At 53.6% G+C, this 27,141-nt stretch overlaps 2 protein-coding genes across 7 annotated transcripts in view; both read left to right on the forward strand.

Moving 5' to 3' along the window:
* Positions 1-755: 755 nt before the first annotated feature.
* On the forward strand, positions 756-9,895 carry EEF1G (eukaryotic translation elongation factor 1 gamma). The gene is made up of 10 exons (XM_010956418.3): positions 756-913; positions 2,015-2,173; positions 2,812-2,875; positions 3,034-3,176; positions 3,708-3,851; positions 5,643-5,772; positions 6,155-6,359; positions 9,028-9,200; positions 9,296-9,420; positions 9,658-9,895. Exons 1-10 carry the CDS (start codon positions 902-904, stop codon positions 9,814-9,816), a joined length of 1,314 nt encoding a protein of 437 aa, XP_010954720.1. The 5' UTR covers positions 756-901; the 3' UTR covers positions 9,817-9,895.
* An 8,827-nt stretch (positions 9,896-18,722) lies between these two features.
* Positions 18,723-27,141, forward strand: part of AHNAK (AHNAK nucleoprotein) — an 89,935-nt gene continuing 81,516 nt past the window's right edge. For 2 of the 6 annotated variants that reach the window (XR_012509566.1, XR_012509565.1), the window contains exon 1: positions 18,723-19,503. The gene's annotated coding sequence lies outside the window, so the exon portion shown is untranslated. The remainder of the gene's footprint in view (positions 19,504-27,141) is intronic. The other 4 variants (XM_074371887.1, XM_074371888.1, XM_074371889.1 and 1 more) reach the window with 3 other exon arrangements.

The following is a 27,141-nucleotide window of genomic DNA, read 5'->3' on the forward strand; positions in this document are numbered from 1 at the left end:
AAACGCACCTGTCAGGAGAGCCAAGTTTGCTTCCACATCTATCTTGTTGCCCAAATTTATGAATGAAGACAGTGCTTGAAATTTGGGGTCAGGGTTCTCCATTCTCTCACCTAACAGGAGAATTCATCCTGTTCTTAAATTGGGTAAAAGATTTTCAGATCCAAGCGTGGGTAAAAGGCAACCCATCAATTGAACTGTCAGCCCCTAAAGGGTGACAGGAGGTGGAAAGGATGTGGCTGTGTTCTCCCTCAGCCCCTCCCCTGTTGCAGGCCCTGGGACTAGTGCCCTTCTCGCAGAACAGCATCCCGAAGTTGCAGAGTGGTTTAATGGGGAAAAAACCCTCACTTTTACAGGGGGCTTCAGACTCGGACTCTGATTAGATGTATCACCTCTCTAGAACGGGAAGAAAAGGAACTTGGCACCCCACCACCTTCATGCAGTTGTTTCCGCTCCTGTGCGTGTCCCACATCATGATGTTAGGGGTCCAGCAGGACCGCCATCAAATCACCGTGGGCCCCGCGAGCCTGAGGGAAACGCCTCTGGGACCCGGCGCTATGCCAGACTGGCAGTTGTGCCACGTAGCTACAGAGGGGCGGCTTTCCGGCTAGTTCTCACAGTCTTCCTTCCCTCCCCGTCTTCCACCTCCACAGACAGACTCCGATTGGCCATGCCCCACCGCGCAGGCGCGAGCTCTTTCCGCGCCGGCCAGCAGGCCCCACCCCCTTCTTTTTCCATTCGGCCGCCGAGGGATACCGAACTGTCGTGCGTATGCCGTCTATGCCGTCCTCGCTTTCCGGCTGCTGTTTCTCCACGGCTCTCCCCTTCCCCCCTCCCTTCTCTCCCTGACGGCTTACTTTGCGGCAGCGCGGAGAGCCCCACCCCCTTTCTCTGCGGAATCACCATGGCGGCTGGGGTAAGTTTGCCGGCTCTGGCGACCCAGGTCACCCTATCCGAGGCCATCCTCTGCCCGAGGAGGGCCAGTCGGCGTCAGAGGGATTCTGGAGCCGAGTGGGGAACTGATCCGGGATCTGGAGACCGTACTGTTGGAGAGTAGGGCTTCCAGGCCCCGGAGGGGAACTGAGTCTGGGGCTCTCAGAGGCCAAAAAGGTGGAAGGGTCTGGGGTGGAGGAGAAAGAGATGCCGGATCCTGAGCGTCTGGAGCCTGAGTAAGGGGTTCGGGTTCATTGCTGAGTCGAGATGTGGGGTCCGGGCAGGTTGACAGAACTTTTGCGATCGTTTTGTGGGGCAGCAGCAGGCACAGGGTGAAGAGGAGGGTCTTTGTGGGCAGGTACGGCTGGCCATGGTTAAGGGTCGTCCGGCAGGGAGGTGTGGGAGCGAGAGGAGCCTTCGGACGGTGGAGTCAGCCCAGTCGGGCCCCGCTGGCCACGTTAATAGAAGGAGAGAAGGCAACACCAGGGAACTCACTGCGGGACAGGACCGGGGGGATGGTATGCTTGACAAGGAATGAAAGGTTTTTTAGGGAGACCGAGTTGACTTAGGAAGAGAAGATGTCATTCGGTCTCTCCGTGGCTATTCCGAAGGTAACTTGGAAATGGCTTGGTCGGTGTGTGTGTCTTGGAAACAGGGCTGATACTTTTGAAGGGTGAGCGGCTCAGCAGTAGAGCAGGCAGGCGCTCGGTAACCATGAATGAATGAACAAGGGATCTGGGAAGGGAGGGGTGTGTGTGTGTCGGCAGATGGAGTCTGAGGGAGCTAGAAGTTCTGGATTTTTTGAAGATGTAGTGGAGAGGAAGAGGATGCTTCTAGAGACGTCCTTATGGAAGGTCAAATCTGTCAGCAAGCTTTATTTAGCAGTTGGTGTGTAGTTCTGTCCTCGGTATGTTGGAGGACTCTGGTTACACATGACAACAGATACTGAAGAACTTGATTCACCAGAGGGAGTAAAAGTGAGTTGAAACAGCTTGGGATTACTCAGGGAAGTCATCCCCTGGGAACATTGAGGACCGGGACCCTTCTAGTCATTAATATTTTAATCCCTGTCTTTTCCCCACAGACCCTGTACACATATCCTGAAAACTGGAGGGCTTTCAAGGCCCTCATTGCCGCTCAGTACAGCGGGGCTCAGGTCCGCGTGCTCTCCGCACCACCCCACTTCCATTTTGGCCAAACGAACCGCACCCCCGAATTTCTCCGTAAATTTCCTGCGGGCAAGGTGAGTAGGGAAGTGGAGAGAGGCCTTTGATCCTGAGAACCGAAGGAGCCCTGAGATTCTATCACTCTGAAGATGACCTCCATCTTTAAAAGGGACCTAGCTTTTCATGTTTCTTTTTTTTCTTCCCCCTCACATTTCAGAGATTTAACAACAACTTACTCTGAGACAGTTGTAACATCCTGTAAAATTCACAGGTTTTGTATTTGTGGGAGAGAATGAGTTTTGACTAAATGGTTTCAGTGGAAATATATCAAATATTTACCGTGAGGGTGATTCTTGCCCCAAGGGGCTTCCGGAGATAGATAAATATCTGTGCTAGGCGCAGAGATGTCAAGTGCAGTGTGGGGAACACCATAGTACTGTGAATGATGTAGGCAGATGTAAGACTTGGTTTCTTGCCTTTGCTCCTTTGGTTGAGGGATTTTCTACAAATATCTAATAATGTCTGAATCTTTTGGGTCCCTTATGTAAGGGATAGCAAGTTACTCAGTTTTGGTTCCTGAGTTTCAGATAGTATCAAGAGTTTGGTTAGCAAGGGTTGTCAGCTTGATATAAAAACTTTTATTCGAAACAGTTCAGTTCCTTGGCTGACTAGTGAGAAATTACTGTGTGTTTTCTTTTGACTGCCTTGTCCACAGGTTCCAGCGTTTGAGGGTGATGATGGATTCTGTGTGTTTGAGAGCAATGCCATTGCCTACTATGGTAATTTGCCGTGGATGTGGGGATGGGTGGGTCTGGAGGTGGTGCGGTGTGGGAGAGGGTGAAGGTGAGCTGGAGTGAACAGGGAGAGGAATTTTCAGGGACCTAGTTTGGTTTTGGCATAACCCCAGCATTCTGACCTTTATGTTCTGCCTCTGCAGTGAGCAATGAGGAGCTGCGGGGAAGTACTCCAGAGGCAGCAGCCCAGGTGGTGCAGTGGGTGAGCTTTGCTGATAGCGACATAGTGCCCCCAGCCAGTACCTGGGTGTTTCCCACCTTGGGCATCATGCACTACAACAAGCAGGTGAGCCTTGAAACTCAGGGAGAAGCCAAGGGCAGGGATGGCCTCAGCTTCTGCGTATCAGGGAGTGAGAGATAGAAAGTGTTGAGGAAAAGCAATGCCAGAATATATGGATAATAAATACCTAATCTTTGGGGTGTAAGTTTGGAGCGCTGGGCTGTTGATGGTATCTGAATTCTTTGTCAGACGGATCCAGTGGAGGTGGGAGGTCTGACGAGAGATATCTGCTGTAGAAAGTTTACACCAAATGGTAGGAGAGTGGTTAGACCAGATGGCCTCTAAAGTTCTTTCTAAAATTCAAAGATATTTGACTACAGTCAGTACAGCGGGAGATGCAGGCAGACTGCACCAAGAAGTGTAACATTGAGAGCTTCGTTTGTGATACATTTGGAATGATCCTTGAATCTGACTCCATTGAAAGGGTTGGGGTGAGTCAGGACTCAGGACTCAGCTACCTTAGTTATATTGTTGGAGGAGGAGGATGGGGACAGGGATTGGTAACCACCGCTAAGTCTTATCATTTTAAATCAATAGGCCACAGAGAATGCAAAGGAGGAGGTGAGGCGGATTCTGGGGCTGCTGGATGCTCACTTGAAGACGAGGACTTTTCTTGTGGGCGAACGTGTGACGCTGGCTGACATCACAGTTGTCTGCACCCTCTTGTGGCTCTATAAACAGGTGAAGTTTATAAAGAATCTGGTTGGCAGAGGGTAGGTGGGCATTAGAAACAAAGTAACAAGTCGGCCAGGTTACCCTCTATTTGGCTGATGAGAGGGAGTCTGAGGTAACAGCTAGTTTGTGGGAATTCCAGGATTGCGTACTACTGTTACCTGAAAACGACTCTCCTCATGGTGAGTGTTGAGCCAAAAGACACAACTGAACCAAAGATCAGAAAAGAGTATTACTTGGAGCAAGTAAGGAAAACACTGGAGATCTTACGCAACAGCAAAGCTGGGGACCTTTTGCTGAGGGTACATGCATACTCCTGGTGGGACTTGGGTGATGCCAGAGTCCATGCTTTGGCTGATCTAAGTCAGGAGGGTCAGGAAAGGTCGTCATTATGATCATCCCTTAGGTTCCAGGCCATCTGGTGACTGAGCGCTTCAGGCTAGTCTTTACTATCTTTGCTGTTGTTACTTCTCTTGCCTGGTAAGTTCGTTCCTGCATTTTTCTGTTTCCTTAAGTTCATTACTTACTAAGACCTGTTAAAGAACAAGCATTACAGCCAGTTTCAGACCCGCAAAATGTCTTAGGCTGAAAAATGGCTTCTCTTACGTTAAGAAAGTCATGCCTGGTTCTCCTTCGAGGACCCCCTTCCCTATCTGCTTACGCCATGACTGCTTTCCTTCCTTCTGAGAAGTTTAATACTGTTCTGTTGCCCTTAGTTTCTGTTTGGAAGCTAAGATGATTAGTTTGTTCTCATTTCTACGGAAGCCCGGTTGTGCTTAATTGTGAAGACAGAGGTAGGGGTAGTAGATCTTTGGAGGCAGAACTAGGGTTAGTTCCTGGCTTCATTACTTACCGGTTGTAGGTAGAAGGGGGCTGTGTGTGTGTGAATTCCTTTAGTCCTGATTTTTCCCTCTGGAAGCTGTAAAACCAGGGTAGTAATAATCGTTGTTGAGGTTATTGATTAAAGAAGATGACACATTGCTGATTCGTAAACAGCAGCCCTGGGAGTAATGCTGCTCCAGAACAGTAATGTGATGACAGCAAAGGGAAAAGCACCCACTTCGTGGCAGAGCCTGTGCCAGGGCCACACAGGGACCATCTCAGTGAGTCTCTGCCTGTTGTGTGGGTGAGAGAAATGTGACCTGTCCAAGAGCATGTAGCTTGAAAGCCGTGGAGTAGAATTTGAGCCCTCGCGCTGTAGAACCAACATTACAGAACTCACTGCTGTGTACTCGTGTCAGGATTATTTTCCCTCTGATCTTGGCAAACTAAAAAATGGTCAATGAATATTTCACAAAGCTAAATTTAAGTTAAAGGGCTGACCGTTATTCTGAAATAAACTTCATTGCTGTTGAATATTTACTTTCTGAAATTTGGTGACATCTGTATATCACGTACCATGTAGTTCGTGTAGATCATTTTCATTATTTGGCAAAATGAGTAGTTGATAGCCCTCCGCTGGTCCCAACCTTTTAAAGTTTTATTGACACATGAAATTGTAGGTGTGAAGTGGCTTTGTAAAAGTAGTTAGGCACCATATAAATACTCCTACCAGGTTGATTCATAGTAAATGGAGGATGGGACCAGGCATTTGTTACATTGGACCGGACTGCAAGAAAGATTTGGAAGGTAAATGGGCAGTAGCCCTCCGGGGAAAGATGGTGTCTCGGAGGTGCTTTCTGGGGGCTGAGAGGACGCTAGAGCTTTGGTGTAGAAAGAAACAAGAGTCTAGTTTCTGGCCGGAAGCTCATCTGGATCTTTTCGTCCACTGACTTTGTTTCCACTCTTCCCTCCTGGCAGGTCCTGGAACCTTCTTTCCGCCAGGCCTTCCCCAACACCAACCGCTGGTTTCTAACCTGCATTAACCAGCCCCAGTTCCGGGCTGTCTTGGGGGAGGTGAAGCTCTGTGAGAAGATGGCTCAATTTGATGGTAAGTTGGAGGAGGTAGAGGAGGATGTGGCCAGAGTCAGGGGCTGGTTTGCTCAGTCTTAACGCCTTGATTTCCTGTCTAGCTTTTGGGTTATGTGGACCCACGGAATGTGGGGTATCACATATAGCAACTAATATTTTATGACACTTGTCCTATACGCACACGTAGTCTCATTCATTCGTGTAGAACTATGATGCTTGTGTATTTGTTGCTGAGGTTTGTGTACTTGCTCAAGGACGTAAGTTGACTGGTGGCAGGGGCAGTGGAGTCTGGGTCCCTCGGTCGTCCCACCCAGCAGTTCTCTATTACCCTGCTGGTGCCTGGTTTTGAAGGGATATGGAAAGAGGCCAGACATGGACTTTTCTCCCTTCCTCTGCACCAGCTAAAAAGTTTGCGGAGAGCCAGCCTAAAAAGGACACCCCACGGAAAGAGAAGGGTTCTCGAGAAGAGAAGCAGAAGCCCCAGGCTGAGCGGAAAGAAGAGAAAAAGGCAGCTGCCCCTGCTCCTGAGGAGGAGATGGATGAATGTGAGCAGGCGCTGGCTGCTGAGCCAAAGGCCAAGGATCCCTTTGCTCACCTGCCAAAGAGGTAAGGGTGTCAGAATGTAGGGGGCATGGGACCCAGGAAGGCCTGTGCTCACCTATGTGTGTCCCCCTCACACTGCTAGAGCCTAACTAGAATTTTAGGTTGTCCGTACAAAATTGAAAGATGCATTTTAGTTGTAAATAAAGCAACTTCCTGAATTTATCATCAAGAATTGGGTAAATTTTGGAAGCGGGTAGCAGGTTCCAAATGCATCGATATTTGGGAATATCAGAGCTCCCTTTCTAGCAAGGAAAGCAGACTGGCCCAGAGTTCCGTGTGGAGGTGAATTGATGGTGAATTGATTGGTCTTGCGCACGCTTGATAAGATCTTGCTTCTGCGCTGCTGGGCCGGCTTTGCTGAGGCAGCAGACACCACATCAGTATCCTCTGATTGTTGTTTTGATGCATCAGACTATATAGGAATTGCTAAGAGAAAGGATGATGACCGTAGTTACATAGTGCCTGTCTGCTTCGTGTCCCAGACTGGGAGAGTTACACCCATCAAGGAGAAGGAAATAGATGGTGTGGTCATTTGTTTCCTCTTTCCAATCACTGTAGAGGGTTCTTGGAAGAAAGCATATAGTAAAGGGGAGGATTTTAGTGTGAAAAAAGTGGGGGACACCCAGTACTTGCCCAGTTCTCTACTATCTTCAGTCACTGCCCCAGGTCACCTTACTAGAATTTCAAGCACTATGAGAAATGTCTTTTCCATGGTCATGTCACTTCTCTCTTCACTCTACTTTTTTTTGTCCACTCACTCTGCCTTTCCCAATGCTGTCCACCCTTTCATTCGTTGGTCTCTTGGGGTTCAGCAGTGTTTGACCTCCCCATTTTGGAGTGATTTGTATGTGGGATGAAGGAGCAGGCATTGGTGGTGGGCATAAGTGTGCTCAGTTGTAAATGGCGAAGCATCACAGTACTGGATGTTACCATTAGGAAACGCTGCTTCCCTGTTTTGGGAGCAGCTTGGGGCGTAGCTGAGAGCTCTTACTCCCAGGCAGTTCATACAAGAGGCTCCCAACGCCACTGCTCTTTAAAAATGTATTTCTTTCTGAACTGAAGTGATTTACCTTGAACCTAGCACAGGGTCGGGTCAACGTTGAGCAGGATTTTTGGTATGTGTAAGTAAGCTGTGATAACCAACCCAAATTATATATGCTGTTGTAACGTAGACAAGTTCATTATTAGTTAGAGATTTTCATGTATTTTAGGTCTGTATACTCTGGGCAACAAATAAATCAGGCAGTAAACTTAAAATCTTTAACAAACTGCATTTTTTATATGGTTTTGGGAATGTTTATTACTGGTTGCATTACTGTGGTGCTCTCCTAGGCTGCCTAGATTATTCTCCCCAGGATTCTTAATGACACAAGGTAATGCCTTCAAAGACAAGACTATCACTTGCCCAGAGTTAATTGTAGTTCTTTTAAGGCCTTCCAGCTACATTTGTTTCAGGAGCTGTTTAGAGCCTGTGGTTGGTTTTGGAGTTAAAAATGGACACATGGTCATGAATAATAAAGTTCAAACAGTTCAGGAGGGAGTGAAGCAAAAATCCCAGTCCCACTCTTTGGGTGGTTGAGGTGTCACATCTCTTCAGGAGAGGTTTCTGATGTACACTTGGGAAGGAACCTAGGACAGAATTCATGGGTAGGTTCTCTGCTACATCGTAACAGTAAGCAGGTCACACCACTTAACCTTATCTGTAAAGGGAAGGAAGGTAACAGCCTGACTTTAGGGTTTGGCATTATTTATATTAATGAATAATTGAATCAATTAAACATTCAGGAAGGGGATTTATTAGATTTATGGCACATTCATGCAATAGGAGAGTAGTCATTAAACCATTTGCAAAACATTCTCGGTAGGCAGACACAGTATTAAATGAGCAAATGGGTAAAGCACAGAACTATATGTATCATCTTTGGATAATCAACAGTGGGAAATACACTAAAATATTAGTTATCTTGTTTTCTGGCATTGTGAATGATTTTCTTCAATTAGCGTGTGTTTTTATAATTGGAAAGAAAGAAAAAACAGTACCCCTACCATGGTGGGGGAGCTTCTCCTATGTTGGTGCTGGAGGTCTTGGTTCAGTGTGCCAGATTGCATCAAAGATAACCTGAACCTGAGGGTTTTTCAACATCTGAACATGCTTCTGGGCAGAGTGACTAAAGGACATGGGTGTAGGATTTGGGGCGGAGGCCCTTTGAAAATGCCCACCCGCTTACATTGCTGTCATATTGTAGTGTGTGTAACCTGAAGAGGCCCCTGTGATGGGGACAGAGACTTAACTTGGGTGAGTCAGGAACTGAGTGTGACTCATGGAAAAGAGCCCCAGGAGGGGCCGGCCAGGAAAAAGAGTCCTCACTGTGTCTCCACCAGGGGGCAGCAGCTCACTATGTCTTTCATGTGGCAGATCTTCCAGCCCTCCTGGGTCCTACCCTCCACTGCCTAGCATACATACTTAGGCTGTGGGGAATGCCCTGGGCCCCTGTTCATACCCCCCAGCTCTCCTTCCTCCAGCGGTGATGTATACCTGCCAGTCCAGTGACTCTTTAAAGCAGTACATTTGAGCAAAAACGCCCTTAGCTTCTGTTAGCCTGGCAACCCTTTTGTTGCCTCAGTATGATCTTCTCCACCTTGATCTCCTGGCTTTTCCCCCTCCATTCAGTACCTTTGTGTTGGATGAATTTAAGCGCAAGTACTCCAACGAGGACACGCTCTCTGTGGCGCTGCCGTACTTTTGGGAGCACTTCGATAAGGATGGCTGGTCCCTGTGGTACTCCGAGTACCGCTTCCCTGAAGAGCTCACTCAGACCTTCATGAGCTGCAACCTCATCACTGGTGAGAAGAGGGTGGCTCTGGGAAGATGCAGGGAGGACAAACTAGGTAGTGGGTGATCTGATTTCAAAGGCTGAATGTTCTTCCTTGCTCTTCAGGAATGTTCCAGCGATTGGACAAGCTGAGGAAGAATGCCTTTGCCAGTGTCATTCTCTTTGGAACCAACAATAGCAGCTCCATTTCTGGGGTCTGGGTCTTCCGAGGCCAGGAGCTTGCTTTTCCGGTGAGGAAGGTGCAGGGAAGGAATCCGTCTCTTTAGTGTGGGTGAGGATACGGGGAGTACACTTGGATTCCTGAACCTATGGGCATTGTGGAGAGTTCAAGGAGTGTGTCCATAAGAAGCTGTCCTGTTCACAGGAGTCCTGGCATCTGATCACCAATGTCTGAGCTGGAAGTAACAGGTGTGGGGCAGTGTCCAATAACCTGACCACATGCTTCTTACCTGGCTTTTTCTCCCCAGCTGAGTCCAGATTGGCAGGTGGACTATGAGTCGTACACATGGCGGAAACTGGATCCTGGAAGTGAGGAAACCCAGACGCTGGTTCGAGAATACTTTTCCTGGGAGGGGGACTTCCAGCATGTGGGCAAAGCCTTCAATCAGGGCAAGATCTTCAAGTGAACATTTCTTGCCATCGCCTAGCTGTCTGCACCTGCCCTTCAGGGAGAATGGGGGTCATTAAAGGAAACTGAACATTGAACCCTTTCCTGTCCAGCCTCCTTTGTGGGTGACGGCTTCTTCAAAGGGGAGTAGATGTGTTGGAGCAGGATATCGTCTGTACCTGCAGAGCCTTCCTGTGCAGGAGAGAAGTCTTCAGAAGAGCAGAAAGAAAGCCCTCTTCTCGGTTTTGAGTTTTTTTTTTTTTTTTTTTTTTTTTTAAAATTGCCCTACCTCCACTGTGATGACTGTCTTCTAGCCTAGCTGGGGAAAATTGGATGCAGATAGGAGATGGTGACAGGAGGTCTGTGTCACCATCTTCTACCTCTTCCCTAGGGACCAGATTCCAGACCTCCCCTGTGAAGGGAGAAAGTACCTGCTGATGGGCTGAGATGAGAGCCAGCAATGCAGAGCGACTTGACTTCCCACAGCTGTGCTGTGAAGGGGGTCAGCGGCAGTACCCAAGTCAGAGTTTCAGTCCTTCAGACAAGCAGCAAGACTAGGCACAGGCTCCTTAGAACACACACTGGCCTATGGGCCTTAACCTGGGGTGTCCCTACTTTCTAACAAGGCAGTGGGGTTCGGAATGTAAGTAGCTTGCCTGTGACCGTACAGCTTGGGGGGTGGAGGCAGAGTTTTGAACCCAGTGGGTGTCACTGCAGCCTGTACACTAAACACGCCCTGCTGCTCCTGGAATGTAGAGCGGTCATGAACGACATTTAACAACCCTACTCAGGCCAATGGTTGCTGTTTTCTCCTTTGAGCTTAATTTTTATTATACCCTTTTAAGAAATCCTTGCCCCTACTCTGTCTTTTCTGAAGAGCATGGAAGATCTCCCTGTAAATTGAACAGCTCAAGTGAGGTTGGAAACCTAGTTTGATTTGCATTTTGAGGCAAATGCAGAAACAGTCATTCCCCACCCGCAGCCTAAGTATGTTTGCTAGGCTTGTGTGTGTTTGGTCTCCAGGTTATGGTTTTCTGTGGTTATTTTCTCCCACCCCCTTAGTCCAAGCAGAAAGTGAGTGGGGTCTCGGCCAGGGAGAGGAAGAAGATCTTCCTAGGTACAGGTTGGTGGCTGGTAGCTCATGAGGGGGCAGGGCTGTAATCTAGCTGGTACCTTGACTGCTGGGGAGAGTTGTGGTTTGAAATCCAGCTGGGGGGGGGGGGGGTTTGATTTCTTGCTGAGAGTTTGCTCCCTGGTGGTTGTGTCTTGAGTTGGATCCAAACTTGTTACCTGTCTTGCTTCTGAGCGTTTGGGCTGCTCTTGGATAGGATCTGATTTAAAAATGCTAGGTGCTGGATGGGTGTGCCCTGAGCTGGCTGCTGGGGCCTCAGAATCTGCCAAGCTCCCCTCCCGGATTCCATTTCTCACCCGCCTTTTGCTCCTTAGCTTGTGTAATCGCTCCCTTCCTGGTATCCTTAATCTTTCCAGTAGCTGAAGATTGAGGCAGGAGAGAGCAAGCTGTGCAAAGTAGGTTTGAGAGGGAGGCCTGAGAGGCCCAGGAAAAGGAGGGTGGTCCTGCGGGGTGGGCAGCAGCGGGCCTGGCAGCCCATGTGGACTGGGGTCTGGCCTGGGGGGCCTGGACCGCCTCCTAGCCTCCCTCTGCAGGAAGAGTGACTCATCCACACGTCCTGCCTCTTGTGCCTCTAGCTCTGGCGGTTTGATGCCGAGGAGTGTGGCCAGGTTGGATGAGGCCAGGCCTGGTCTTGGGGGAGGGCCAGGACCCACAAACCGGAGGTGGGGTGGGAGGCCCAAGGGGAGAGCGCTGCTGCCTCAGGAAGGCTTGCTGTTGCCCTCCAAAGGCAGAGGGGTGAGATGGGAGGGCCCCTACCCAGCGGGGAGCGGGGGTGTGGGGTGGGCAGAAAAAGGTTAACAGCCGGAGTTTCTAGCGGCAGATGTGGGGCGGGGAAAGAGGGAGTACTTCTGGAGCGGGTTCGGTCCCCGCCCTGCCCTGGGGAGCCCTGAGTCACCGAACCGCCACAGGCTGGGGACTCGAGCCCTCCAGGATCCGGCTGGGGCCCCGCGCTGCTCGCTGGAGCCCCGCCCCCTTCCCCGCTCCTCCCGGCGCGGGGCGGGGGCGCTCCCGGCCCCGCCCAGCTCGCCACAGGCAGCCAGTGAGAGCCTGCGCCGTGGGGACCTCTCCCGAAGCTGGGCAGTTTTCCCGACGTGCCGCGGAGGCTCGTGCCACTTGCGAGCCACCTAGAGCTGGCATCCCCGCGCCCGCCGTGCGGCGCGGGCGGGCAGGGGCTGGGGTCGCGGGGAAGAAGGGGAAGGGGTGCTGTGGTCGAGGGCTGAGGACAAGGCTTGATCTTGGAGCAATGGGGTAGGTTGGGGGAAGGAGGAGGCTATTTCATCCACTTACGGGGCAAAAATCTCAGAGTCTCCAGAAAGGGAGGATGAGAAACTGGTGAGAGGGCCGGGGCTCAGAGGTTCATTCGATTGCTGATAACATCTTTACAGAGGCTGAAGTGTGAATGGGAGGCGGGGACTTGGTTTAGCTTAGAGATAAACCAGTAGATACTGGTTATAAGCAGCTATTTATTTTAGCTTTGTTGGCGCTTCTGCTTAAGTCACTTATTAAAAAATCAGAAGCCTTCAACGTTCTTCCGAGAAAGACCTAGATTGTCTTTTCTTCATGTCCTGTGTGGAGCCGGAGCCAGAGCTGGACAGCTGCACACTGGGTCAGACCCATCCCACCAGCTGCCCACATGCCCCAAATGTGCCACTTCCCCTTTTGAACGGTGGGGGGGGGGAAGTGTCTAGAATGTTGACTGGAGAGGAATGAAGTGCTTTGCAGACTCCACCCAGTCATTTCTGAAATTAATACTGTGGTTTTCATGGCAACCAGCACTCTGTCCTCAGAACCCAGAACTTCCCCCCACCCCCCATCTGATGGGTTTTCCTGGGGGGCTGTGGCTTCCCTAGCTCACCCCATCAGTGTTACCTACAGGGCACTGTAACTTCCCCCAACTTGCTTTGGTTCTCTGTGGGTTTGAATGTAATTCTGGGGTACTCACCCTCTTTATTCTTTCCCTAACACTAGGGAGCTAAAATATTGGCGCTCCTGAAAGGTTAGAGAAACTATGCCACCTGCTCTTGTCTGTTTGCTCTAATCAGGCTGGCATGGCTCCCGGAGGAGAGGCTGTTGGTTTACTCCAGTGCAATGACTGGGGTGTCCCAGTGCCTCGGCACCCAAGGGATGGGTGGAGTGGGGGATAATGGCAGTTCCTGGAGAGAGCCCTTAAATTCACTTGAATCTCTCATCAGACAGAGAATACCTTGGCTAGGTGGGGCTGGTTCAATGGCAAAGGTATCCATGGTGACCCTGGATCTCTAGATGTTCCTGGATGTGTTTCATTCCTGTAGCCCCCTCCCCTTGTGTAGCCGCCCCTCTTTGTTTTCCTGATTTCCTCAGGATCCCAAGGGGAGCCTGTTGACCTTAGTTTGTTTTACACAATGGGCAGGCCTTGCGCCACCACCGAGCCAGCCAGAGCTGGATGGTCATTCAGGGTTTGGGGCTATTTCTGATCAGATCTCCCATGGAATGTGCCTCCCTCTACTTCCAGCTGCCCCCTCCCCTCCGCAGCAGGAACAGCTGTCATGTGAGGGCCTCTCCCGCTGGCTCAGCCCTTTTGCAATCATCTGGCTGGTTCTGCCAGGATGGGGGTGGATAGTGAGGATGGGCAGAGCCAAGGGGTAAACGAGGGGACATGACAGGGCAGGGGAGCTGTTGGAGGGTAGGGAGGGCTATGGAGTTGAGGGCAGAGGGGTTGCCAAGGCAGGGGAGGAGGGGTGGAAGGAAGCCAGGCCAGGGAGGCAGTCTGGTGAGCTTAGGGCGCTCATCAAAGGAAGTGAGGGCCACACTAGGATTGCAAGCTTTCTAGGTGTAAGGGAGAATTGGTTATAGCGGGACCCTGACCAGTGATTCTTCAGGGAGATCCACATTTCCCCTGACTCACAGGGAAGCCACCAGTGCTTTCCTGCCAGTCGGCCTCCATGCGAGACCTGAGTCACCGAGTCGCCTCGGGTGTTGGCTGCCCTGTGGTGGCAGTGCCTGTGGCCTACTCCACCCACTGTTAGGACAGGGGTTAGCAAACACACCCCTTTTATATCCCCCTCTCTTCAATAGCAACTCTCTTTCTCTTTGACTCAGATGTACAGAATTTGCAGGGATTGCCTGGGGTGGGGTGGGGTGGGGTGGGGGGAGACCACAGCAAGTAGTCCCTCTCTTTCACCCAAGAGGAAACTGGAGCCCAGTGAGGGGAAGTGACTTATCAAGGGTGCATGCTAGTCTTCCCACAGTTCTTGGGGCCCGCTCACTGAGTCACTTCTGCTCCTAAGAAGAGCAGGAGGGTGCTTCCCTCAAAAGCTGGGTGAAGCACACTAGGTTTTAGAAGTGAAGAGAGGGTGGTATCTAAGGCTGCCAGCAGCCAGAGTAAGGCAGCCCTGAGCTGGGTAAGAAGCATGGAAGTGGAGTAAGTCCTGGGGCAGGGTCAGCCCCAGTGATCCAAGTCCTGGAGCGGGCAGAGGGCACAGGGTGTAGCAGAGGCGGGACTTCAAGTGACAGGAACCTCAACTATGTGGTGACTCAGGCTCTGGGCAGCCTAGGCCCTTCCTTCCCTGCTCAGCCTGATCTCCTTCGACTGGACTAGGGAAGTGTGAGCTGAGGAGGGAGAGAAACCCCGGCTGGTCTGCCCCTTCCCCGGGGAACTAGGGGGAAAGCAGAGGAAGATGGAAAGGATGGGAGAAAGGCAGATTCCAAAAAAGGGGAGAGGAAGCTGGCGTTCCCCTCTCCTGGCCTCTCCCGCCCTGCTCCCCGCTCCCTGCTGGGGAGGGGTGGTGGCTGGGGCGTTGGCTGCTCCGTTCATTCCAGCTCCCTCCCTCGGCTCCTGTTTACAAGTCTGTCCGCCCAGTCCCTAGCTCAGCTCTAATAGCTCTTTTTTCTCTCTCCTTCCTTCCTTCCTTCCTTCACAGCCTCATCCAGTTGTGTTTTGCCGCTCCTTTTTCTTAATCTCTGTCCCCATTTCCTATTATCTCTTTGCTCCCCCAGCATCCCTGCACCCATAGCTCACTGGCCTCCAGGCCATCTCTGCCACTGGGAATCCAGCTGTTCTAATGTGTCCACCTGCACCGCTCTCCCTGCCTACTTCTCAGTCTCTCCTCAGAGCCCTGCGTCTCTTCTCTTGTTCTCTAATCAGCTTTAACTTGGGTTCTGCTTGGACCCGAAGATTTCAATTAGGACTGAGTGTAATGGGGGGGGGTTTCAGGTATCCCAGCTGTCTCATCTGAGTAATGCAGGAACTCCTTATTTGAAGCCTGAGGTTTTAAATACAGGTTGGGATTTGAATTGAGCTGGAGGATGATTATTTTACTTGGCTCCATATTTGGAGTTTGGGTTAGGAGTTTGGGATTTGAGAATTGCTTTGAAAATAATGTTTAGATCCCCATAAGCTTGCTGTTCGACTGGGGATGATGACAGATTAGAAATCGATGGAAGTGAATAGAGAAGGGCCTGGTGTTTGGCAGGGATGCTCATCTCTGGGCTGGTGTGTATATGGAGTGGAGGTAGGGTCTGGGAGATCCCAAAGGGCTCAAAGGAGGGGTGACAGTAATTTCTCTGCTTCTAAGGCTGAGGTGCCAAAGGGCCCTCGTGGGGAGGAGGCAGGGGGAGTCTGCTTTCAAAGTGACTGCAAGGCACGCTTCACTTCCTTTCTGGGATCAGAGTTTATTTAAAAGCCTTGATGACTCTCTGAGCAGTCGGTATCATCTTTTCTTCTTCGTAATACACTGATTTCAGAGAAGGGGACTGTGGCAAGAAGGGAGGGGAAGGGGAATCCCCTGGCAAGGGGCCTGCCCACAGAGCTCCCCTTTGTGGTTGCTATGGAAACAGGCATAATAAGAACAAAACAGAGGCACGTCGCCTGGCAACAGAAGAGCCTGAGATTCATCACACACACACTACATACATATCAGGGAACCCCTAGGGTGGGAGTGGCACTTCTAGGGAAGCAGGGGTATCCCAGTGATGACGTGTCCTAGAGCTTACCTAGCTATTCCAGTGAGTCTGGAGGACTGTGTGTGGGATGCCTCTGAAGGTGCCAGCGGGAGGGCTGAAGTCCTTTCAGATCCCCTGTTAGCCCTTATTTTGACAGAAGAGTCTGACACAAAGGTTTTGTTTTCAATGCTGGAACGAAGGGACTCCTTGTAACTAAAAAATAGTATATCTGTGTGTAGGGGAGTGAGATAGTGGTGTAAAAGACCTGAAAGAAAAGATAATGTCTATTTTTTCCAAAGCATAGGACCTGCAGGGAATTCAGGACAAGGTAAGGTGACATCAGAGGACAGTTCCTTCTGGACTGAGTGCCTTGAGAGCAGGGATTCCATCTTGTCAAGTTCTATTACCTGCACCACCACCACCACCACCGGCCCCTGGCTCAGTACTGGACACTGGACACACGTTAATGTTTGTGCAGCTGCATGAGAGACGACCCCGTGGGGGGACTGCTCCCTGGGGCTGAGAGGGAGGGGAAGCTCTGACTTCTCCTCATGCGAAGTGTGGGGTGCAGGATGCTGTTGTAACAAGAACAAGCAGTTATACCTATAGTTTGTTCATTCATTCACTCATTCATTCATTCACTTAATAAAGTGATCTTGAGTGATTGCTATTTGCTGGCCACTGCTCAAGGCATGGAGTATACAGCAGGGAACAAAAATTTCCTGCCCTCATGGAGCAGAGATGCTGGAGGGAGCTTTGACTCCTGGTTCTGAGGGTTGTGGGATTTTAGGTAAATCAGTCCCCCTCTCTGAGACCATTTCCTTCCTGTGCGTGAGGATGAAATGAGCTGACCCATTGAAGTGCCTGCAACAGTGTCAGACACAATCACCATGAAGGTAGCTCTGAGGGGTCGGGAGGGGTGGGGCTACAGCCGTAGGCAGAAAGAGAAGTGTTGGTAGAAATTACTAAAATTGTATCTGCAATTGCACCACTGAAAACTGTTGAAAATATTCCCTTCCCCTGGGCTGAGGAGGCTGATCCAGGGAAACCTAGCTCTGGTTCCGGCAGGCATGATCCTGGGTTTTTAGGAGTGGGGTCTCGGTTACCCCTCCTATAACCTCCCAGCCTGGGATGGGGTAGAAGCCAGTCCCCAGGACCACACCCCACCAGGGTTCCTGACACTCCTACCCTGAATGAAGTACCTGGATAGTAATTCCTGCTCTGCAGCTGCTCCCTGAACCAGCCCCTCCCGCCTTCTTCTCTGTTGACCAAGAGGGTGGCCAGAGCAAACAATGGAGCAGATAAGTTGGCTCTGAGCCCAGGACACTACCCCCTCTGCTCTTTTCACTCCTGGACTTCTGATGCAGCCCAAGCCGAGGTGAGGGCACAACATCCACACCCTCCCCGGCTCTTCCCTTCCTGCGCTAGCCCCTCCCTCCAAACTCCCGTGGCCCTTTGTGCAGACCCCCTATGTCTTTTGGCAGAGGTCACACCGCAGCTATCTTTCTGAAAACCAAGCTGTAAATCCGCTCCCATTTTAATATGCACTGGGAAAACGTGCACTGTCAAGGAACCAAATGATTCATAGAGTCAAAAATCCTCCTGTAAGCTGTTAACAGCAGTTACTTTTGAGGTGAGGGACTGGATGGGGGTGGGGAGGGAGATGTCTACTTTTTATTGTTCTACCTTGCCGTGTTGATGTTCTTCACCCTGCAGAGGTATTGATTTTATTTCAAAAATATCCACAAGGATTATCCAACTTGTAGGACTACAGGCCACTTTAGTGTATCTGTATTTTTGGTCCATATTTAAAAAGCTGAATAAATGTTACTTAAAATGAAATAAAATTTAAAAAGCCATTGGTGGAGGAAATTACCACTTGGGTTTTATTTATTTATATTTTTTAAGCATCACAAAGTTAAGAAGTTTAGATTTTTTTTCTTTAAGGTAGATGCAGGGAAAGGGGTGCAGAATAAAATGGAGGTGATTCTTTAGGAAGTCAGGGTCTCTGTGTGCTTTAGATATGTGTGGTGGGATTGCCTCTGCTGTGGGTTTGAGTCACAGTGTGTGTGTGTGTGTGTGTGTGTGTGTGTGTGTGTGTGTGTAAGTGAGAGAGAGGGAGGGAAAGAGAGAGAATGCTGGTGCCCAAGTATCTGCTTAGTCTCTGTGTCTTTGCATGTCTGTGCCTGTCTGAATGTCTCCACATGTGTCTCCACCTTTCTGTGTCCATTATATGAGTGTCTGCATGTCTATGGCTCCTTTGGCTGTCTCTTCCCTCCCCCACAGCCTGTACCCTGTGCGGGTAACTGGACCTGGGACACAGCCCCCAGGGCTGGCAGCAGAGTTGGCTGTTGGGTATTTTTAGCCTGTAAACATGTTTGCCATTTCAGAGGACAGGGCCGCTGGTCTCAGCCCCAGCCCACTCATGGTCTTGCAGCGAGGAGGACGCTTCTGCCCTGGGGCCAGGTCTTCTCAGGTCCCCAGCCTGGGGGCTCCGATACCCAGCATTCTGGACGGAAGGGAAACTGGCTTGATGAGGGCAGAGGGTGGCCATCTAGGAGGGAGGATAAGAGTGTTCACGGGGCAGAAGAGAATGGGGGTGTAGCCAGAAGGCCCCCGCACCCCATCATTAAGCGTTTAATAAAATCTCCGTTGAGTTAGAAGTGGCTGTGGGAAATGGCTGTAAATTGGGAAACTCAGCGTCCCGCAAGTGGGGAGGGGCTCCGGAGAGGGGGTCTGAGAAGAAAGGAGTAGGAAGGGGAAAAGCGGGAGCTCTGGCTTTTCTCAGGGAGTCTGGACAGTGACGTGGGAGGCCGGCCCTATTCTTCCCAGGGGTGCAGGCCTGACTCCCTTGTCACTGCAGGGGCCGGAGCAGCATCACGGCGCTGGGACACTGGTGACCCTGACTCCAGCAGGTGGGGCCAGCGTCACCGGGCTGGTTCTGTGGGAGGGGGGAGGGGCCCCCCAGAAGAGGGAAGGCGAGAAATGGGCGCGGCTGTGTGGAGCTGCGGAACCCAGGGAGGAGTCTGGGGCCTAGGATTTGAAGGGTAGCTGCCTGTGTTGAGAAAAAGCTCAAAGGTCCGCGTCAGGCTGGAGGTCGCGGCCGAACCATCCAAGGCCCCCAGCCAGCCGCAGTCTGAACCCCCTGGTCCTTCCTGCAAAATGGGCCGACTCGCAGTTCCAGCTGTGAGGATGAGCCTCAGACAGCTTCGAGTTTCTTGCCGATGAAGCCACACACCACATACGCTGGGGGTTGAACCAGGCCCGGGCCGGAGGGCAGTGGTTGGGGGGAAGAGGAGTCACCTCCTCGGATGTGTGGCGCCCCCTGGTCCCCGCGGCCCCCAGTGCCCTCCCAACTGCTCGCTCCCGAGTCCCTCCAGGGTCGGCCCGGCTCGCCTGTCCCAGCCCCGCTCCGGCCCCGCCCGGCCCCGCCCTCTCCCCACAGCTCGGGGCAGACCCGCCCGCCTCAGCCGGAGTTACAAGAGCCGCCTCCGCGCGCGGGGGCCCGGCCACTCGGAGCAGCTCCGCCGCGGGGACTGCACCGCCCGCCCTGCCGGACCCGCCCCGACCGGGGCTCGTCGCCTGCAGCAGCCGCAGCACCGCGACCTCGGGCCCCGCGCCGGCTATGGCTGTGCCCTGGGGCTGAACGCGCAGGTAGGGCGCCGGGCGCACCGTGGTGAGAGCGGGGAACGGGACGGGGGGAACGCGCGAGGGGAGGTGGGTGGCAGGGCTTGGGCGAGCTGCTTTGGGTGGGTGTCACTGGGAAGATTCAGTTTGGAGCAAGCTGCTCAGCCCGGGGCAGCGCGGGGAGGCAACGCGTCGCACTCTGGGAGCCGAGCTCTGCCTCTGGAGTTGGGGCGCAAGTTGGGCAAAGTTGGAAAATCGTTCCGAGGCACGCTTTGCTCCGGTCCGTATTTCTCTTGAGGGCTGATTGTTGTCCCTGCTGCACAGCCAGGCGCCCGGTTCTTGGCCTGGTGGCCCCTGTGCCACCCCCTCCTTCTCCGTGGGGCGGTGGCTCAGCGCGCGGCTCCGTTCTTATTCCATGTTTACTGGAGAAGTTTCCGAGATCGCGGCGCGGCCCCTCAGCCCCTCCCGGCGCCCCTGCGCCCCCGCGCTGCGCACCCCCTCCGCCTTCCCCCTCCACTCCCCACACCTCCGCCCCTAACTTCGCGTCCCGAGTCCTCCCGGCCCCACCCAGTTCTGCACCACCAGCTTCTCCCTTTTTTGCTCCTGGAGGCCCCCTCAGCCTCCCTCCAGCTGCCCCGCCCTAATCTTGCCCCTCTACGTTCTCTGCTCCAGAAAACTCCCCTCTTCCTCCAGGGCAGCGGAGTCTGGAAGTTTGCAGCGCGCCTCGCAGCGGGACGGGTGGGTGTGGGGGTGGGGGACATAATTAGGGAGATTCCTGCACTGGGGTGGGCGGGGAGGGGGGCTGTGCAGCGGCACAGCCCTCGGGACCGCCCCTTCCCCTTCAGAGGCGGTGCTGTCTCCCCCACCCCACTCCCAAACCCGTCCGGGCGGGATGGCCCCCGCCCCAGCGCCTGGCTCGGCGCCAGGAGCCTGAGGAATGTGGTGGTTGGAGCCGGTGACTAATTCAAACCAGAACTCGGGGAGGAGTGGTGAGGGGCAAAGGGGAGGGGGGCGAAGGGGCTGTGTGTGGGAGGCGGGGGCAGGAGCCGGGCTGGCGTAGGAGGAGGGCTCCGCTGCCCTCTCTGGAGCCCTCCACTCCAGTGGCGCACGTCTGGACGCAGGGCCGGGGGACGAGGTCCTGCCGTGGAGTTGGAAAGGCACTGGGGCTTTAGGGTGTGTTCAGAGAACCGTGTTATGTAAGGCTCTCCCAGGCAGGGAGAGGGTGTGCAGTGTGCGAGGGCTGGCCTTACCCCTGGCAGAGATCGTCTCCCCCTGCAGTGCCAGGGCCCCAGGATGCAGGGGCGCAGCCCCTTGGCGGCGCTGGCCACGAGGGACACGTGGGGTCTGAGCAGGGCTGTCGGTGCCCCTTGCGTGGGAGGGGATCCCAGTGGGCAGAGCGGGCATGGGGCGACTCTGGCGCCTCTGCACATTGTGGCCACAGAGAATTGTGTGCCTTGTGTGCACTCGTGCCTTTCACAGGGCGTGGCTGCCGGAGGGGAGGTGGTGAGGTGCCCTCCAGGGAGCCTGCTGCTGAGTGCCCTGCTCTGTGGAGTGGATTTGTGGAAAGGTAGGGTAGGATCCTCCCAGGGCAGTGAGGTCCTTGGAGAATGACTTGGACTTTCCGGAGGAAAAGGGACCCAGATATTTACCTTTGTGTCCCCAGCACAGCGCTGGGCTCCCAATAATTGGTTTTGAAAAATTTCTCTACCAGAATCTAGCCTCTGACCGCAGGGATCGCAGGCCCTTCTGCGCTCAGCCTACTGCATGATAGGGGTTGGTTTGATTTTGTGGGACACGATGATGCGTAAGGGGCCCGTAGTGACTGGTGAAGGTGAGGGAGTCGGGGGAAAGGAGGGAGAGATTGAAGATGCCTTGGAAGGCATTTTAGGGCCTCCACACCTGTGCTGGGTCTAAATTTGGGGAGTAGAATCTGCTTTCATTCCCCCTCCCTCCCCCTGCCCCCCATGAGGGAAATCCCTGGGGCAGGGTGTGGCACTCAACTTCCTTTCAAAGCTGAATGGGGACGCTTCCTTCTCCTTGGCCCACAGGGATGATGGGTTGGGCCAGCACATGGGTAGTGTGTGTGTGCAGAGTAGGGAGTAGAAGGGAGCCTGGGCTTAGGGGTTACCTCCTTGCTCTGAGCTGTGAGCTGTGGGATGATGGAGGGTCAGAGAGGACCTGGGACTATGAGAGCTGGGCTAGCGGAGTGTCTAAAGTATTGGCAATGGGGACAGGATGGTGTCTGAGCCCTTCTCCAAAGCCCTGCCCTTAAAGATCATACACAGGGACATTATTCAGAGAACCAGGACACATTGGGAGCCACATAAGTAATGTGGGGCTTAGTGCTGCTTCTCTGGGGGCCCACAGCAGTGATTCAGGGGTTTGAGTAACTTCTTGAAGAGTTAACCCCACAGAGCTGAGGACTCCTACCAGCCAGACTTGGTTCAGGGTGGGTGAGGCTACAGGTTCAAGGGCTCAAAGTGAGACATGAGAGAGTGACCATGGAGACCTGTGGAGGGTGAAGGTCAGCTTCGGTCAAGGGCAGGAAATGGGCTGGGGGGTCCCCGGAGGTCATTTTAGTTCCAGGGAGGCCCTTGGTGAAGGTGCCTGGGCACCGCCAGGCTGGATTCTTTGGTGGACTTGGAACTGGCCTGCTGGCCCTGGCAGAACAAACCACCCAGAGCCTGAGGAGCTGGTTTGAGGGGTTGGGGCAAAGCTGTGGGGGTGGAGAGGTGTGTGCGGCTCTGGGGTGTGGTTATCACCTTCCTCAGAACTAGGGAACTGCCTGGGGACAGAAAGGCTGACTGGGAGAGCTAGTCTGACTCCTGCTGGGAACTCCTACCCGCCCCCCCCCCCTGCTGGCTTCTCCCCCCATCCCCCCCCAGCTTCTCTCCCTGGAGTTGGGCTGATACCACGTGCATGTGCACAGGAAGAAGGGAGGTGGCCCCTGGAGAGGGCTTAGAATGGCATGTTTCAGTTGGTGGGTGTCTTAGGGCCTTCTGCTCTTGCTCTGTCCCCCTTGGGCTTCATCCAGGCTCCCAGGGAGCTGGCATTTCCCTGGGCTCCGACCGTCCCGCTGGGCTCCCTGGCCTTCCTGAGCACACAGTTTCCTCCAGGCCTGGGCGAGCTGGAGGAGGTGTGGGGGCCACGTGGGTGGGCCACAGCGGGCTCAGCAGGTTGGTTTGTTTGTTTTGATGGAGCCCCTTTTCCTCCCTATTGGCCTTAGTCCCCATCAAGGGGACTTGGCTAGGCTGTTGTACTGGATGCTTTGGGTCCGGAGTCTCTGTTTCATGGCGGTTATGCGTCATTACCTAAAAGACTGTGTCTCTAGCTGTGCATGGTGGTCCTGGACCTGTCACTTTTGCTGGCATTTGGGGCTTACAGGGCAGGGAACAGCAATGGGACTCTGCCCAGGTGGTAGAGGTATCACGGGGGCTGTAGGTAAGGACTGAAGTAAGTTTCTTCATCCTTGATGGTTCCAGGCCCTGGAGTTTGTGTCTAGAGGCCCAACGGAGGGTTAGCACAGCCCTGGGAGCGAGGCCCCAGCTGATGGAGGCTAAGTGAGGCACTGCACTCGGCCAGCCAGGGAGCGGCATCCTGCCCTGTCCCCGGGGGCTGGAGCGGAGGTTCTAGGGGAAGGGGAAGCGCCTGGCTTGGCGTCCTGGCCGGGCTGGGGGCGGCTCTTTGGCAGCTGGGCCGAGTGGCCTGGCCCCAAGCCCCTGCACTAGCGTGGCCCGACCACTGGGCGGAGAGCTTGGCCTTGGTCTTGGCTGAGGGCAGCTCCCAAACTGTAATCTACCCTTGAGGGCGAGACAGCGAGTTCTTCTTCATACCCTCCTCCTCCCGAGGGTGCCCCACCTCAGAGTTAGTGTCTTAATCCCAGCTGTCCAGGGTCAAGGCCCACTCTTCCTTGGTGAGGTGGCCAGGTGTGAAGACTTCCTGCTGGAGACTGTAAGCTGCCCCCAGCCCCTGCCACAAAGAGAGGGGAGTCCCTCTTGGTCAGGGGAGGGAGAAGGTCTCTCTCCCTGCTGGAAGCAAGAGCTTGGAGCCCTGCGCCTGGGGGAGTGGGAGGGCCCGAGGACTGAGGTGGAGAAAGGCGACAGGGTGGAGCCCAGAAAGCAGCTGGCTGGCGGGGTTGGGGGTGGGGAGCTGCAGGAAACTCCAGCGTGATGAAAGGGGCTGATGGGGAGGAGAGAGCTGGAGCGGGGAGGCTGGACAAGCCACCTCCTTTGGGTGGGAGTTGTGGGCAAGGCCAGCTGCCCAGATAGCCAGGGAGCGAGGTAGGCAGGTGAGCAGGGAAGAGGGAGGCACTGATTGGGCACCAGGTGAGCAGGTGGAGCCTCCCTCCATGATGATCAGGGCCTGTGGCTGCCTGGGCAGGTGTGTGCTGTGAGCTGGTGGAGGCAGGGGATGGGGTCTGCTCTGTGTCCAGGGGTTGTGTGTGCGTCCTTGCGTGTCTTTCTTTGATTGTTTCTTCAGTGCCCATGTTATCCATGTCTTGCAACGTGTTCATCAAATTCTCCCTGATAATTCAACCTCCCCAGGACACACATCCCATTCAAGCTGAAAGTGCCCCCTGGGGGTGTGCTGCCCAGAGTCAGCTGATCTCAAAGTTCTTGGTGCCAGCGTAGAATCTGAAGAGAACTCACAGTTCTGCTTCAGTTAGAGCGGGGCATGTTGTTTTCCAGACAGAGGTCTGGCGGCTGCCTACGTGGAGGGCCATTTAGAGACCTCGGCCTGGAAGAGAGGCCAGCCCTGTGTTCCTCCTTGTTTCTCTGGAACAGGGATCTTCCTGTCATGACTGTCCCCATTTCGCAGTGTGTGGGAATGTTTGCCTTGCTCTCTAGGGTGGGTCTGATGACCGCCAAGCCCCAGAAGGGGAATGTTCTCTCAGGCTTCACCAGCTGGAGACCAGAGACTCTACAGGTGAGCTGGGTTCTGGGTGGCTCAGGATTTCTGACTCCTGGGGACACAGCGTCGATGAGCCCCAGAACCAGAAGGGCCCTCAGATCCTGGGCTCTGGGCTGCCTGGGACTCTGCCCATTCTGAGTTTGCTGTCCTCAGGCTGGGCCATGACGAGGCTGGTGTGTGGACAAGGAGGCTGGTGGCCTCTGGCCCTGCCTCTTGGGCTTGTGTCACTTGAAGGGCATCAAGGCCCCTGGGTCTCTCCCTCCTGGCCCGCATCTCAGCCCCTCTCTTTTTCATGTTTACATCCGTCCCTCCGTCCCTCCGTCCCTCCGAGGCGAGGCGTAGTCTCTGTCTGGAAATGCATGGAGGCCTCTCCTTCAGTCTTCCTGTGGGTGTGTCTCCCCATCTCACATCTCACTCTGCCCCCTCCAGTGCAGAGCTCTCGCTTTTGTGTTTATCTCCCTTGTGCATCTTTCTCTGTGGTTTCTCATCCTGTGGGGGTATTTATCTGTGCCTTTGCCCCTATCCCTGGGTACAGACTGTTGGCCTTGGAGTCTGGGAACCCCGGGCTTGCCTTTCAGCTCTGTCTCATACTAGGGCAAGTTGTCTAACCTTGGGTGCCTGTTTCTGCAGCCTTAAAATAAGGATATTAATTAAAATTTTTTTTTGTGGGGGAGGCAGTTAGGTTTATTTTTATTTATTTAATGGTACTGGGGGTCAAACCCAGGACCTCATGCATGCTAAACACTCACTCTACCACAGAGCTGTACCTTCCATACAAAGATATTAATTCTTAATCACATAGGGTTGCTTGGAGACCCCAGGCGTGGACTGAGCCCCGTACTGGGACACCATAGGAGCGCTGCAAAATTCTCTTTCTCTCAACCTGGGGCGGGAGGTTCTTTCAATGTGTGGTTTTGCTTCCTCTTTACTGCCTGGTGAGTGTGCAGGAGAGTAGATGGACCCTCTGGGTGTGTCTCTGTTATCTCTGACTATCCCAGCCCCTCGACCTGGTGACAGGTGCCGGGGCCTTCCCGCTGGTGGAGGTCTCTAGCTCTGGCTGTGAGTCAGCTCATTGTTCTGGGCCTGGGGACTGCTTCTCCCGGGCCCATATGTATGCTGGGTCCATTTAGTCGTGTGCTGGATGGAAATTTCATTGCTGTCAGTGTCCTCCCCTTTGTGGGTGGGAGCATGTCTCTGTGCTTTGGCGTGTCACCGCCTATGTCCCATTTCTGCTGAGCGTATGCACAAACTTGTGTCCCTCTGCTGTGTATCTTGACTTTAGGTTTGGTGCACTGAGACCCACAGGCCTGCCTCTTGGCGGGTGTGTGTATGTGTGTATGTATCAGTTCCTGTCATCTTGACACTGATGCTGGCTGCCAGGCTGTCTTTGGCTGCAAATTGGCTGGGCCCCCTCCCTGACTGTCTTCATTCTGGCTCCTGGGCAGAAGGGGCTCTGATTCCTGGGGGCAGTGGAAGAAGGATGCTCCTTGGAGGTCACACCTGGCAGAAACTGTCTTCCCGGGTCTGCTGCCTGGGTTTCTCCTGGGCCTGCCTAGGTGTTGCCCCCGATCTGCAGAGGTGGCATGCACATCCTCTGTGGTTTTGATTTGTCAGGGCAGCCTCATTCTTCTCTAGCTGCCTCTGGCCTGCATGACGCCCTGTCCCTGCAGTCTCAGACGGGTGTCCTCTCTGCCTTAAAGCTGGAGTGGCCTCACCATCTCGCTTCTTTTTTGCCCTCCAAGCAGCCCTCTGCCTTAGAGGGTCTCCACTCCAGCCCACCCCATCACAAAGGTTCCTGCCGGCCAGTGTCCGCTGGACCGCAGGCGGGGAGCTAGCAGACCCGGATTCTAGGGACCCAGTGCTCTCCCTTTGTCACCTCTCTGGACTTAACTCTTCCCATCTGTAAACAGCAGGCGGTGCTATCCTGCAGAACTTTCTGCAGCGGTGGAAATGTTCTGTATCTGCACTTCTAATATGATAGCCCTACATGGCTGTTGAGCTCTTGAAATGTGGCTACTGCAACCAATGAACTGAATGTTTAATTTAATTTAATTTTAATCAATTTAAATAATAGCCACATATGGCCGCCATGTGGGACAGCTGGGCTCTAAGATTTCTTCTAGCTCCAAGGGTTTATGCCCTTTGGCCAAATGTGCAGAATTCCCCAAAGCTTCAGAAACCCTGCTTTGGATAGCAGCAGGGCAGACCCTCCCAGCCCCCCAGTAACCCGGCTTCACCTGACTTGTGTGGGAGGAGAAGGTAGGACCACCAGGGCTTGGAATAGACCCCAGGGGTGGGAGAGATCGAGGGCTGGGGCCCAAATGCAGAAAATAGGCCCTTGCCATCATAGCCTCGAATCCCCTATCAGCACCCCTGTGTCCATCCAGCCGGATCAGATAAAAGGGGAGGGGGCGTCTTTCCTGGCCACGCCAGGAGGTGAGGCCTGGAGCCAGAGCAGGCAGGATGGTTGGCAGCCCCACCTGGCTGAGAACCCAGCGGGTGCCCTGCTGGGGCTGACCTGCATCCTTGGGTTGAGGGCCTCCTGTTCTCACGGGCTGTGGTCTCTTCTTTGCTGCTGATGGCTTCCTTTCCTTCTCATCAGCCCCTGGTCGAAGCAGGTCCCTCTTGAGTCTCCTGGCTGTGTATGCAGGGACTCGGCCTGGGGCCCTGTCCTACGGACCTGGCAGGGAAGCCCACTCCCAGTCTCATTGGAGCCCCAGCCCCTCTGGCACCCAGGGGTCTGGCCTGTGCAGC

This window comes from Camelus bactrianus, chromosome 10 (genome assembly GCF_048773025.1).
Source record: "Camelus bactrianus isolate YW-2024 breed Bactrian camel chromosome 10, ASM4877302v1, whole genome shotgun sequence".
Lineage (NCBI taxonomy): Eukaryota > Metazoa > Chordata > Mammalia > Artiodactyla > Camelidae > Camelus > Camelus bactrianus.

Excerpts from the sequence above, each read along its gene's own strand:
- EEF1G (XM_010956418.3), top strand. Across the intron at positions 2,876-3,033 it reads CAATGCCATTGCCTACTATG|TGAGCAATGAGGAGCTGCGG; the intron begins GTAATTTGCCGT and ends CTGCCTCTGCAG. Across the intron at positions 5,773-6,154 it reads GAAGATGGCTCAATTTGATG|CTAAAAAGTTTGCGGAGAGC; the intron begins GTAAGTTGGAGG and ends CCTCTGCACCAG.